The sequence below is a fragment of the Enoplosus armatus genome, chromosome 17 (genome assembly GCF_043641665.1).
Source record: "Enoplosus armatus isolate fEnoArm2 chromosome 17, fEnoArm2.hap1, whole genome shotgun sequence".
Lineage (NCBI taxonomy): Eukaryota > Metazoa > Chordata > Actinopteri > Centrarchiformes > Enoplosidae > Enoplosus > Enoplosus armatus.
Genome location: NC_092196.1, coordinates 14,106,976 through 14,120,515, shown reverse-complemented (window position 1 = coordinate 14,120,515; position 13,540 = coordinate 14,106,976). Strand labels below are relative to the sequence as shown.

At 41.8% G+C, this 13,540-nt stretch overlaps 1 protein-coding gene across 1 annotated transcript; it reads right to left on the bottom strand.

The window, feature by feature from the left end:
- Nucleotides 1–136: 136 nt before the first annotated feature.
- Nucleotides 137–13,498, bottom strand: gmip (GEM interacting protein). Its single transcript, XM_070923385.1, has 21 exons — nt 13,453–13,498; nt 11,896–11,986; nt 11,109–11,205; nt 10,841–10,880; nt 8,455–8,580; nt 7,026–7,090; nt 6,742–6,849; nt 6,546–6,626; nt 6,126–6,287; nt 5,845–5,982; nt 5,223–5,413; nt 5,001–5,089; nt 4,847–4,909; nt 4,635–4,724; nt 4,394–4,536; nt 4,098–4,274; nt 3,863–4,000; nt 3,572–3,771; nt 3,129–3,453; nt 2,401–2,503; nt 137–1,609 (listed from the first exon to the last, which is right to left on the bottom strand). The coding sequence occupies exons 1-21, from the start codon at nt 13,496–13,498 to the stop codon at nt 972–974; spliced, it is 3,111 nt and encodes a 1,036-aa protein (XP_070779486.1). The 3' UTR covers nt 137–971.
- Between the last annotated feature and the right edge of the window lie 42 nt (nt 13,499–13,540).

The window sequence follows — 13,540 nt, the reverse complement described above, 5'->3', positions numbered from 1 at the left end:
GTTACAGTCAACCATAATTCCATCTAGACATCAGAAAACGTTACCTCACTTTAAATGCTATTACACTCTAAACTTAAACAGCTCCCAGGACGAAAAGGCTGATGTGGAAGTAGGAAAAGTGACATCTCAAAACACGTAATTAGAAATAAGTGGTTTATTGCCCTTCTACTATTGTGTCTGGCATGATTTCCCCACACACTGGGAGAAGACCGCCCCCTTGTGTCAAAACATGAAAGGTGCATGAAACTAAAAACTGTATATCAGTGTAGAGATATGTTCACGACAACACCAATGAAGGCATATCTTTGTTTATGTACTAGAAAAATGTCTATCTGGAGCCTATAAAACATTAAAAAAGCACAACAAATAGATAGAACAAAATCATCTTAAATATACAACACTTCATGGCATTTGTATTTTAATTTTCATTATAATTTGTTGAGGACAAACCCTGAAAGAACTTGATACTTATGTGCTAGTTTGCATGTCTTAACCTGCAATCTCCTGCTTGTTGCATTCAAATACACTAGAAATACTGATTTACATATTATACTGACATGTACATGAACCTCTCTTGTCCAGTCTGGGTATTCGACAGCTGGACGGTCAACAGATCAAAATCTTAAAGAGGATTAGCGGTAATAAGGCTGTGGCATCCAAGTGAGTATCAGGCCTGAACTTTTCACCTGCGTGTCCTTAAAGAGTGACTCGAAAGTGAGTTTGAAACATTTCACGTTCTGGTAATTGAACCTTCATCTGAGTATGTTTTTTGAAGACAGTTAAAATTTGTGTTATAGGTGAGATATTCGTGTGTGAAACATGGGACCATTTTATTCATGAAAACTGCATGAATCTTGACAGTTGTAGTAGTTGTTACACACGATAAAGGTGATATTAATGATGTTACATCCTCCAGTGTGTGTGTGTGAATGTATTCCAGTGAACTGTAGACTGGAGATAACGATCTTTCCTCAGACAAAGAGCTGTTCGTCCTTCCCTGAGTGGCTGCGCCTCAGCTTCAGACCAGACAGGATCTTGTGTGCTGGTGAGGTCACGTTGTGCTCAATAGGAAGTTTCTTTGGTAACTGACACAGAGCCCGACTCTGTCCAGCACTCTGTCTGTTATTGGACATATTTATGTTCAGATCAGCTTGACACCCAGCTGCCACCTCCTGAGAAGACTCCTGTGTTGTACTGGATGATGATGCAGTTTCAGCTGATATAAATGTTGAGTCCAGTCCCAGCATGTACTGCACAACGTCGCGGGGGCTCAGTGGGACGTCCACTTTACCCTCTATGGCCACGGTGGCCTGGTGGGGCTGGTGGGTGTTCTCACAGTGGACATCTAAGTTTTGGGAAAGTCTCTGTGTCCCTGGCTCTGGAGAGGAGCTGCGGCTGCTGTCTGCACTCCCTGGACAGCACCTCGCTGGGGTCGCAGACTGTCTGACTGCACGACCTGGGTTGGGGAGTCGGGTTCCTGGGTTATGATGCCGGTAATACTTCACAGGCTGTCTGGTGAAGCGATAGTGTGACTGGGTCCCCAAATCAAAGTTTGGTGCCCCCACCGGCTCACCCTGAGGATTGCTCGATGCTCCTCTCATAGCCAGGACTGAGGCAGAAGAGGGAGAACAAGCATGTGATTCATAAAAGTAGTACAAACACAGGCTATTGAACAAACTTTTCCTGCATACTGTGGTTTGAGCAAACACAGAACCTAAACTTAAGCCTTGAAGCTGCTTGCTGTTGTTGAAGCTGAGAGCACCTCAGAACTACAGCAAGAGTAAAGCAAGCAAAGAAGAAAAAAACAAAAAGCCCTTCTTTTGTAAGTTTGTTGTCAAAATTTAGACTCAAAGGTTACACCAAGCTCTCTGACGTGAAAGTGAAATGATCTCATTATCAACATGGTGGTTAAAATAACACATCAATTGCTTGATTCCATTAACACAATCAACAACAGCTAAGCAATCTGACTCACCCAGTTTTACAGAAGAATGCAACTATATGGTGTCAGCGAAAAAAATGGAAGGAAGTCTTATTTCTAAAAATAACTGGAGTCAATGTGTAACGTGAGAAAAAAGGGAACCACAACAGACCCTTGAGGCACTCTGCACCCACTGTATCTGGTGCTTAGGAAGATACTGAACAAACCACCTGTCTGAGAAATAAAGTAAACAACTTGGGAGCTGTATGTGTAATACCTACAAGATCTCCAAGAGGATTAATTAAAACATGTCCTCAAGCAGCAAAGGCAACAGCTGACACAATAATCTATAACTCATTATACCACCAACTAAAAACCCCAACATACACAAGACATCAACACTAGGAATTAAATTCTATCATTATCTTGTTCATCTATTCTAGTTAGGAGTAACTGCTCTATCACTACGTCCCGCCTACCTGCTCTCTCATTGGCTTCAGGGCTGAGCTGGTCCACTGCCTCATTGGATGAAGACTTGTCAGATATATAACCCTCGCTTGACTCTCTCTTGATTGTTCGACTCTGTTGGAATGACACAAGTTGAGTGGTGGATTTCTGTAAATACTTACAGACCACGTCTAAACCTGAGATACTGCAGCACTACTGAATGTGATAGTGATTCTTACAGGGGAAGACCATGAAATACTACTGGATGATTTTGATCCTTTTATATCAGGTACAAATCGAAACCTAGTCCAGGACATTTTAAACTGTGAGCTTAAGTAGCTCCCAGTATTAACCCCCTGAAGGACATGTAATTTGACTTTTGTGCCTCTAAGCCATCTGGTACAGCCACTGTAAATGTCTACAGTGGGGTAAACTCTTTTGCTTCTAAGTAATAGAGGTGAAATGTCATATAGCCATGCAGATCAGACTCCAAAGAGCAGAAAAAATGCAGCAGCTGTCCAGCATGTTAAACCTGAGAGAATAAACTTGAGGTGAAGGTGCCAGGTGTTTTAACAGGTAAATGAATCAGGAAAAGTAGCTCAGGTACAAACTATGTGTATGCCAAGCAATTGTTAGTGATACTTAAGCAGCAAATGCTACTATTAAAACATTTTGCATTTGTGAAAACCTGTACATTTGGATACAGCAGCAACCACAAAGTCTGTGTTTGAGCTAGAAGTTTCATCACTGAAGTACTTACTTCTAGTGAGTGTGGCCGCTCTCTGGAGGAGGTTTCATGTTCCGAGCTGGCGTAAACTTCCCCATCCAGAGGACAGGAAGCTCTGGGAGGGGTGTCTGGAAGAGGTGCAGTGGGAGGAGGGGGAGGGGGCGTACTGGGTCTCCGCTGAATGCCAAAAACCTTGTCATGGTGTGTGATGAGGAACTCAACAAGCGCAGCCTGGTAACTGGTCTCCAGCAGAGCAATCATTGACATGTCCGTAGACACAAGAGGGCGCAATAGTGTTGGTCCAAACACAATACCCAAATTACTAGGGGACATCTTATTCTCGTGGTTCTCTGAAACTCTGTGAAGACAGAAATTAGACAAATTCAAGGAAAGATTCAAGATAATTCAAGAACAATCTACTGGGAGGGTTGGGTAAAATGTAACTAGAGAGGTCTGTAACCCAGCTGCATGCTCACTTTTGCAGGTGAGACACCAGGTGCTGCAAGGTGCTGTAACAATATGGAGTGAGTTTCTGTAGTAGCTTTTGCAGGTTCTGAATGACGTCCATTATCTCGTTAGTGTCTGGACTCTGCTCCCTTTCACTCAGGTTCTGGATGGTCTTGCCCACCCCGATAAAATAATTGTACAGGTCAAAGGTCAGTAAGGGCTCTGGGAGCTAGGAGAGAGTGAAGTATAGAGAGGTTACTCACTGAGATCAGAGAGAACAGCTATGACAGAACAGTTCATTTTGGCAACGACTCCTGTACCTCCTTGAAGAAGTGTTTAAGGATTGAGGTGATGTCATGCGGCGAGAGGTCAGAGAGGTCCACCTGCTCCTTTTGCATCTCAAAGGCCTGACAGAGCTTCTGGATGCGAGGCTTGGACCCACTCACACGATACACCCCCTCAGAGAAAAAGAAAAGCAGGAAATAGTTATTAGACCAGGACTAACACTTGACCATCTTTTCTCTACATTTCGCTCACTGTGATGGTAAATAATACCTGGATCGAAAGAGCACGACTCTCAATCTCAGACGTGCAGCGCTGCACCACAAAGGGCACCTCATCTGGTCTGTCACGTGACAGCAGAGAGAGGTCCACTCCGAACACAGTCCCCTTCCTGTGCTCACACTCTAACTGGCACACCTCCATACACTTCCTGTGCAAAGCCAGCCCGCACTGATGATGGCACAGGAACAGGAAAGAGAACATTAACAATCTTACTCAGCACCATTCATATTCTGCTGTTCTTCTCAAAATGCCCTGTAACTGTATATCTCTCCTTTTTGGCCTCATACCTCCTCACATTCGACCCCACTGACAACGATGTAGTTGTCGCACTGCTTGCATTTGACCATCTTGCTCTTCATCTTCCTGAGGTGGTGTGTCAGTGCAGCTCGTGAAAGTGTGCGCACTTTGACTGGCTGACCATCAATGTACTCTGTGGGGAGACGGAGAGGATATAATCATGCTGTTTAATAACCATGGGGGGTTAGGTAAGAACTCTGTTTATAGAGGCATAAAAAGGGAGTAACAAACCTGATTCTGACGCCATGTCCCGTTCATCCAGGTCGTCCGATGACACTGTCAGAGTAGATGCGGTTTTAGGCAGCCTCCTATTAGTGTGAGCTTCGATTATGCATTCCCATAGAGCAGAGACACAGACGGAGAGATCAAACATGTCAATCTTTGCATGGTTTTCATATGAAAGTGAAAAAAAAGTCCGGAAACAAATGCAGGCTTGTGCTTACCAGGGCTGGACAGAGATTCCATACTGCCTCCAATACTCTCACTGTCACTGTATCCTGTTTTCCCTAAAACGCACCAAAACACATAAGAAAATACAAATAAAATTAAAGCGGATTATGTTCATATAATCATGGTGTGATCATGGGGAGTCTTTACTGCCGTCGCTGGGTCGTCTGTAAGGGCTGTCATCTGTCATAGGTGAAGAGTCCTGCAGAGAGCTGGCAGGGTTGCTGGTTTTTCGTTTCCTTTCGAATAAAAAGGATTGTGACATTTTAATGAATAAAGAGTTAGTAAAAGTACATAAAAGTTGTATACACTTTTGATATCCATATATATATATATATATATGTAACAGCAGAGACAGTCAGTTTATTGTACCCTTTGCCCTGAGGAAAATACTCCTGGAAGGTAAAGACTTGGAGAGGTTGTTCAGGGCGACGCTTGCTGAGGACGTAGAGCAGGTAGGGCTCGCCAGGCTCCAGGGATCTGCATGTCAACTCCAGGTTGTGATAGCCGAGGGGAACAGGCTCTGTCTGCTGCCGCTGGAAGTAAAACATGTTGACTGTGGCCTGATGCAGAGAGGAGACATGATGGGGGAGACAAAGCTGTAATTTTAATGTGCTAATTTACCAACAGAGAGCGTAATATAAAAAATGCTGTTGCTAATGTAGTAAAACATGACTGATGAGTAGAAATCTAATAACAAATATGCAAACGTGTCATTTTATGTGCAAGGGGAGGTGCTTTAGAAATGAACTTCTCTTCTGAAACAGAAAATGATTGACTGCGTCCAAATGTATCATTAGCTGATGCTGCTATACATGTATATACAGTGGCCCAAGTCATTGAGATTTACTTTGTGAAAATAAATGTGTGACATTGCTACTACGTGTCCTATATTTATAGTTCAACCATGTATGCTTAGAGACTGCTGCAATGAACAAACTATCTAGAAGCATGCTGACAGGAAGACAGACAGTTTCCTCGATTTCATACCAACCTCCTTGAGCACAGTGTCTCCCTGACAGATGAGCTTGCGAATGTGGGAAATAATTCTCTCTTTGACCTTCACTAACTCATCCTGGTGGATCTTGGCATCACTCACACACTGTCTGTACAGAAGCTCTGCCTCCATCACCTGGAGGAGACAGAGAGACATTTTTCTTTGATATTGTTAAACATAACACATAAACATACATAATAATATCCAGTATTTTTTCTGTACTAAACTGTTATAGATCTACAGGTTACATTAATGTAGTGCATTAAGGGGACCTTCACCTTAGTCTGAGCTTCATCCTTGGACTTGCGCCTCTTATCCAGTGTTTTGAATCCAGTCGTGTCGTCCACAGCTTTAGCAGAGACAGCTTTAGCCTTTTCAAACTCATCACAGCGCTGGAAGTATTGCTGACGAGCCTTTTTCAAAGCTGTCACTGATTCGTTCTGAAAACAAGCAAAGGAGACACACAGAGGGAAAAAAACACAGATGAGTTTGTTTTTACTGGTGAGCTATGTCCAGTCCAACATGTTTTTAAGCAGGTATCAACAAGGCCATAACAGACAGATCATTCTTTCACAGAGGGAAATATTTTGCTTTAGATGCTTCAAGCATCCAGTGGATTGGAATGTCTTGAATGAGTTTTGACAGGGCAATAAACAGAGCTCAACTTCAGTCATAAACAAGATTCCTAATTCACTTACCATCCTCCGTTGTTCTCTTGCCCACTGCTCCTTAAACTCTCTGCGCCACTTGTCGATCTCATTCTTCTTGGCAGCCAAGGCCTTTGGGACAGAGATACTAGATTAAACACAAAGTCATAGCTACATACCCCCTGTCTAAAAGACAGAAGACTTACTACTACTAAAACTTTCTGTATGTGTGTGTGGACTTGTGTACTTGGTAACAGCGGCTTTGTAGCAGTTCTGAAGTCTTTCTAGAGGTCACACTGTTCTTGATGTCTTGCTCTAGTGCCATTGTGTAGATGTACTGCAGGGGCATCATTTCCTACAAAGGCAGGGACAACTTTAGAGAGCTTTTCTTTAGTAAATATAACTAAGAGAGGTTCAGAATGTTACAAACACAACTCTATTGTAGGAAATCTATTTCAATAACACACTTTGACATGTTGTGATAGTCACTAAAACATTGTCTTTGGATACATCCAATAAACAAAGCTGTACCTGCTGGGCCACATTGGCTTTTGCTCCTTCAGCTGTCTTCATTACAGTTTTTGCAAATTCTTGTTCTGTCAACAAAAAGATCTCATTAAGTTTTTCTTCAGCTTACATTACTCACAAGATACTGTACATCAAGACAAGACAAGCACAATTGGACTAAACTGGATCTCAATATTGATTATTGCTATTAGTATGTAGCCAATATGATGCTTGGAGCTCCATTCCATATCACCTAGCCTCTGTGTCCCCTCAGATAACCCTTCTACTTAAAAGCTCATCAAACCTCCTGGAGGCCTGTCAACCTGATCTGTGTCCATTTTGACCTTGCTTAAAACTACCTTTGGTCCCCATTTTGCATCAGCTGTTGATATTAGGAAGAATTACAACAGGAAATGAACTCAGACTCATTCATGTTCAAACTGTGAAATAGTTTGTAGATAGTCTGACTGCTCTTCAGCATTAGTGGTCATAACCTGATACTAGCACATCTCTGACAGCAGTTCTCTATCTGACTGCTCTTTTTAAAAATGGACACTATACTGTTGCTATTAGGGATCTCACAATGTTACTCTACTATGTGTAATCCACAGTAGTTTAGAGCTCAGCTCTAATCTATTTCTATTGCCTAACAGCTGGGAGCAGGGGGACTCTCCTGTTGCTCTATATTTTGATTGTTGGAAATACACTTGCATGCTTAGCATCCCAGTCTGGACACTGGGCACCTGTGCAGGCTGATACGAGGGTAATCACTGTCTATGTACTCCAAAGGCACCCCGTCGCCTTTATTACCCAGCTCTGCCTTGCTAATCTGCCCTCTAATCCTTTCTCTCTGTGAGTGCAGTGTTTAGCTCACTGGGGTGACTGCACCACCCGCAGATGCCCTCACAGAATGAAATAATACAGTCAGGCCATGCTATGGCAGGCTACAACATGGTGCTCCACCATGCTAGTCAACGCTCTGACAAACCTAAAGTACTGGGTCTTTATTGATGGACACAAGTGTAGTAATGTTTTGATATATATGACTTTTCTAGAAATATGTGTTTCTTCTACAAGTACAATCCCACATTGAAAAATCTTCTTGAATCCATAAACAAAGGCTCTAGCTCTATAAGAAATAATTTGGAAAAAGTTGCACCTCCTTATACACAACAATAAATAGCCCACACTTTAAACAAATAAATGGCAGGACTTTTCTTAGACTAGTAACTGCATAGTGGATAAGAGGATTTTCATGCACTGGATTCTCTGTTGTTGTGACAGCGTATTTGCATTTTGTAAGCACCCCATATATATCTGCTTTTGTGTGCAGTTTATGTTCAAATGCATTAGCATGGAAGACACATGTGCCTTCATAGAGGCATTACAGACATGTGAAAATAATTTGCATGTTACGCTACTGTTTCCTTTTCTCAGCTGCATGTGCACTTACCCAAGCTGATTCTCTTCTCCATCCAGGCCAGGAGGTCTTTGGCGTAGCGGCACCACATCTTGGCGTACTGCAGTGCCGTCTCCACTCCATCCTCACAGCGACAGAGGGCCAGGTCTGCATCCTGGGCTGAGAGGGAGTACATCAGCATCACTGCAGGCTCCAGACAATTGGAGCTGTACCCAGGGATCACACAGTGTCCACTGGGCTACACCCCACAGCTCATCTCTCCTGGAGGACTCAAACAGCCTCCAGCCTCAAAGAAACACCTATCTACTATAGAGTAGACAACCCCCTGGCTCCTAGACTTTATCAGATAAAATAAAGATGATCAAAAATCAAATGGCACTTTGAAAAAACTATACACAAACCCAAAACAGGAAACAACGACTGCATGGGGTAAGTCATAGATGCTCCTCAGAAAAAAAGGTCCTGTGGTTTCCAGCAGGTCTCAGCACAGTGTAGGTCTCTTTTACATGTAAGCACAATGGATATATTAGTCGGCAAAAATCTCTTTAATCAGTCTCCCAGTTGACACAAATGGGGATGTGACCTGAGAGAGGAGGGTTTCTATACACCAAAGACAAACGGCTTTAGCTAAATAACTTCCCTCCTCTCCCCTCTTCCCCTCTCTGCCTGGCCCCTCCCTCTCACTCCTGTTCACTTCCAGTCAGCTACAAAGAGACAAACCGTGCCGTGAAAGCAGAGTCACCGAGACTGCTCAGTGCCAGTGTGCAGTATCAGATACCACCATGTCACAACTCTACTGTGGTCAGGAAGGCAGGGTGTTGATATGACAACTCTAGTTCTTCCTCTGTGACTCACACCAATACAGGGTGGGTGATGTATACGTGACAATCATGTGGTCCCTCAAATGCTTTCCACTACACTTTCTCCTTTCATCTTTCTGTCTGTGCTCTACTTCCAGCACAACATTTGCAAATAAATGTCATGATCCATTGGACCACATATTAATTTTCTCCTGTAGCCAAAGGTTAGAGCACTGACGCACTTCAATAACTTTCACTTCTTCTAACAGTCCACAGTGCAGTTCCAAGTATTCATCAAGCAAGCACGCATTGCCAGAAAGAGTGCAATGACCTCTCTCAAGTTTCTCTCTCAGACATGCAGATTTTATTCTGCTCTGTTCTTTTGCACAGACGCCAAATCCAGTTAAGAGTGGTATAAAAATCCAAGCAGGGGGATCTTTTCTTTTTTGTCTTCAATTCTGTCCTGCAATTCCAGAAGAATGATGGATTTGTGGCCAGATTGTGTGCCAACGTTGACCTCTCTTAGCCTTTTCCGCTCTGTGTTTTGTTTCAGGGAGAACTCTGAGCACTTTCAGAAATCAACCTCCGAGCAGATTCTGTGCTGCCCCATGCTATGGCTTCCTGCACTTGGATTGGGGATTATCCTAATCAGGTCCAGATTGCGGAGTGACAGGCTTTAGAGTAGCATCGAGTGAGGTTTACCTCCTGGTGTGTGACCAAGTGGGGGGGTTAAGGGGCTGGTGGGTATCCAGTCCCAACCAATGGGAAAACATGAAACCAGTTTGCCAAAGAGCATGTTCTAGTAATGTGCTTGGTGCCTATAGAATGATATGAAATGTACCCATACACAAACTATCTGGACTCTTTGAAGAGTGATATCAAAAATTACATTAAACGGGATGCAGCATCAGTGACTGCAGAGAGGTTTGGACATGAAACCAGAAGAAGACATAAAAAGACATTTATAGAGATTTCAGAATCAGTTAGCTATTGGTTAGCTTTTTCTACATTTCTATTTCCACTGTGCTCTTTAAACACTGTTTGTCTCTGTAATCTCTAATCTCTTACTGTGTGCGGTGACGTGTAGTTTGAGTCAAACTGAGGTTGTACTTGGCAGTGACTCCCTGTTTTCTCTGCCTCCCCTGTATTTACTGCAATAGCCTGCATAGCACAGACACTTCTGTCACCCCTCTGTCTTCTGCGTGTGTCTAAGGTAAAAACTGAGAGCATCTGTCTCCTGCTTTAATCCTCTCCCTTTATCCTAATCTTGTTACAACAAGGCAATTACAACTCACGGCTAATAATAAGAAAACAAGTAAAGATTAAATAAGATACTCTATAAGTGTCACAGCCTCACATCATTACTAATGATCTGTTGGGATGTTGGATGTCGGTCACATAGTGGTCTATACTAAGGTAATTAAACCAAAGACCAAAAAGTCTTTGATTCACAGACTGGTGGTGACGTACAGTATTGAGGAGCCTTCTATTGATTCTCTGTGAGCAGGGCTTCACAGTTTATATGAGCAAGACATACACTGACTGAGCTGCACAGGACAGCATACACACACCTCTGCACTCTCTTTGTTCGCCCTCCGTCTCTCTCACACAAATCATACCTGATTGGTTTCCATCCACTTCATTGGCCTCAGCGGGTCTCTGTGGACAAAACATATATCAGACTCTAGTTCTATAAAAGCATCAATAATCCAGCCAAAATATGCCAAAATTCTGTAAGTGGTTTCCTAAAAACAAAAAATAAAATACCCATCAACACTGTTTCTAGCGTCAGTGAGATCATAATTTTAGCAACCGAATCCAAGCTTTAGCATAAACAACAACATAAGTAGCAGACATAAGTATTGATTAAATCAATTGGTTGCTTACAGATACATCTTGCTGGTCTGTGAGGTCTGCGCTTTGTGCAAAGATGGATTCTGAGATGGACTGTGTGTCAGTCTCTGCCAGCAGATCCTCCCCTGCACTGAACACAGAAAGAATGTATTGAGAGAGAAACATACACCGTCAAATAGCAATACCAAAAAAGGCTCAGGGTTTGTGGAGGGACACACTAGGTATAAACACTTAATTTACCTGCAGCAGTTTCAATATGAACAACTGCCAGACAGATGAAGGCTGTATTGTTGTATTGTTGTGCTGATCAGTATTACACAAAAAATCCTTAAGTACATTTTTAAGTCAAGTACATACCCATTTACTTAACTGCACCTCTACTTCACAATATTCAAATATTATGTTTGTTTAATGTCAATGCCACATCAAAGAAATGCTTTGCTCTTACAAAAGTAGCTGCTTCCAGTGGTTGTCATAGAATGAGAGTAGACTAAGAGTTGCTGAGTTGCCCATTGCCGAAAAGGGCATTGATTAAACTTTCCCCCCCAAGAACTTGCTCCCATAGCATGAACTGATCTATATTGAGAGATCATGCATAGCTGCCCGAGTTTATGGATTATGGCTTTGAACAGACAAATATATCTGAACAGTTGTCCTGCATGGTTTCCTATAATCAGCCAAGCTCACAGCATCTTTGAATGCCACCTCACTAACCACTGTTTTTGTCCGTCACAGTATTCAGGTTCAACGGAACAAGCAGAGTGAAACAGGAGACAAAAGAAACAAGTAGTAGCACCGTTTGTAAATGTATAATACTTACGAAGAGATTAAAGATAAATCAAGATTATCAAAGTCTCTGAAGATCTCACTGTATCGCTTGGTTTCAGATTTATGGTGCACCTTCTTCACATCTGAAATGAGAAATGGAAAAGCTAAAAAACCTAAAATAATAAGATGGTCTTACTATTTATGTCATACTCTAATGCCGTTGTAGATTTGAGATTCTGAAAAAAATAAACTTTAAGGCCAAACCAGAGTCTTTAAAAGCTATTGTGAAGAAATGAAAGCATATGGGAACAGACTGCAGATCCCCAAATTATGTTTTTTTTATTTCATAATGCCACATCACAAGTATATAGCAGTAGCAGTACAGTGTATAAGTCATGCAGCTCTGACTTGCTTTCTAGTGGTCACTTAAAGTGTCTTACTTCTGCACTACTTCTTAGCTGCTCAACAAAAGGTATCAGCTAAACGCCTAATGTAGAACATAATAATATACTTTAAGAGAAAAACATAAAAAAACAAGCAGATAAATGATTGTGCTAAAAAAACAATTAATTAAATAAATAAATCATACTTAGTTGCTGAAGTCATATCTAACAGCATTTCCTATACATTTCTGAAATTAAAAATAGTTCTTTGACTGAATGTGAACTAAAATAAAATGAGGAACAATGTGATGCATTTTCAATACAAAACCTCAACCTTTTTGTACTCCCACTGTTTAACTAATGCTTAACCTTGGGTCATACCAAACGGTTTGAAACTGATGATTTACAACAGATGCAAAAAATGAGAAAAAGCAATCTCTCTCTCAGAGACGTCTCCATTTTGGTCAACCACATCCTGCTTGCAATTTGTGTCACATCCTATGATGAACATAGAGTCCTCGTTTTAACACCAGCAGTGTTTCAGTGTAAGAATGAGAACCGAGAGGCAAGTAAGATGTTTCAGCAAAGCTAGACGTTTTCCTGTCAAATTCCACTTAATCAGCGACAAACCCTTTACTGTTTTTGTTTGCTGTATACCTGCAATATTACTATTTTACAGTCATGAATTTAAGTCACATTGTGAAAGGTTCCTTAAAGGTCACACCAATCTCAATGATATTTTAAGTTAATATTCTTGGCTTATTTGTAAAGATTAAAAACTGGCAAATCCTGTTAAATAAAAACACAGAAGTCACATGAAAAAGACAGAATACAAGAACAAGAATATGTCAAAATGGAGACAGAGTTCAGGAAGTTCATCAATCTGGCTTTGACTAGGAGAATGCCACACAGCACCACAAACCCCCTGACAGACACGTAACAAAGACATCCAGGCACATTGTGCATTCAGCACATGCAGGCACCCACATATAATACCCATGTCATATTGGCAATACAGCCGTGTCAAAGTTTTCAATCAGCACGCAGAATCCATTTTAAAACAATCTTAACGAGTGAAGAAATGTATATCTCGATGACAAAGAGTTTTGAAAACAAGTGAACCAAAAAAGATTACATATAAGCACGATGGGTAACATTTCCTATACATGAAGTGAAAGGTGACACTTCCTCGAAATGATTTCATATCACATTTTTTTTGGGCTCACCTGTGGTTTGAGAGGAATCCCTGTTTGGCACTTGATCTTCTTCCATTTCTATACTATCACCACAGAAGCCGGACCCTACCAACACCAC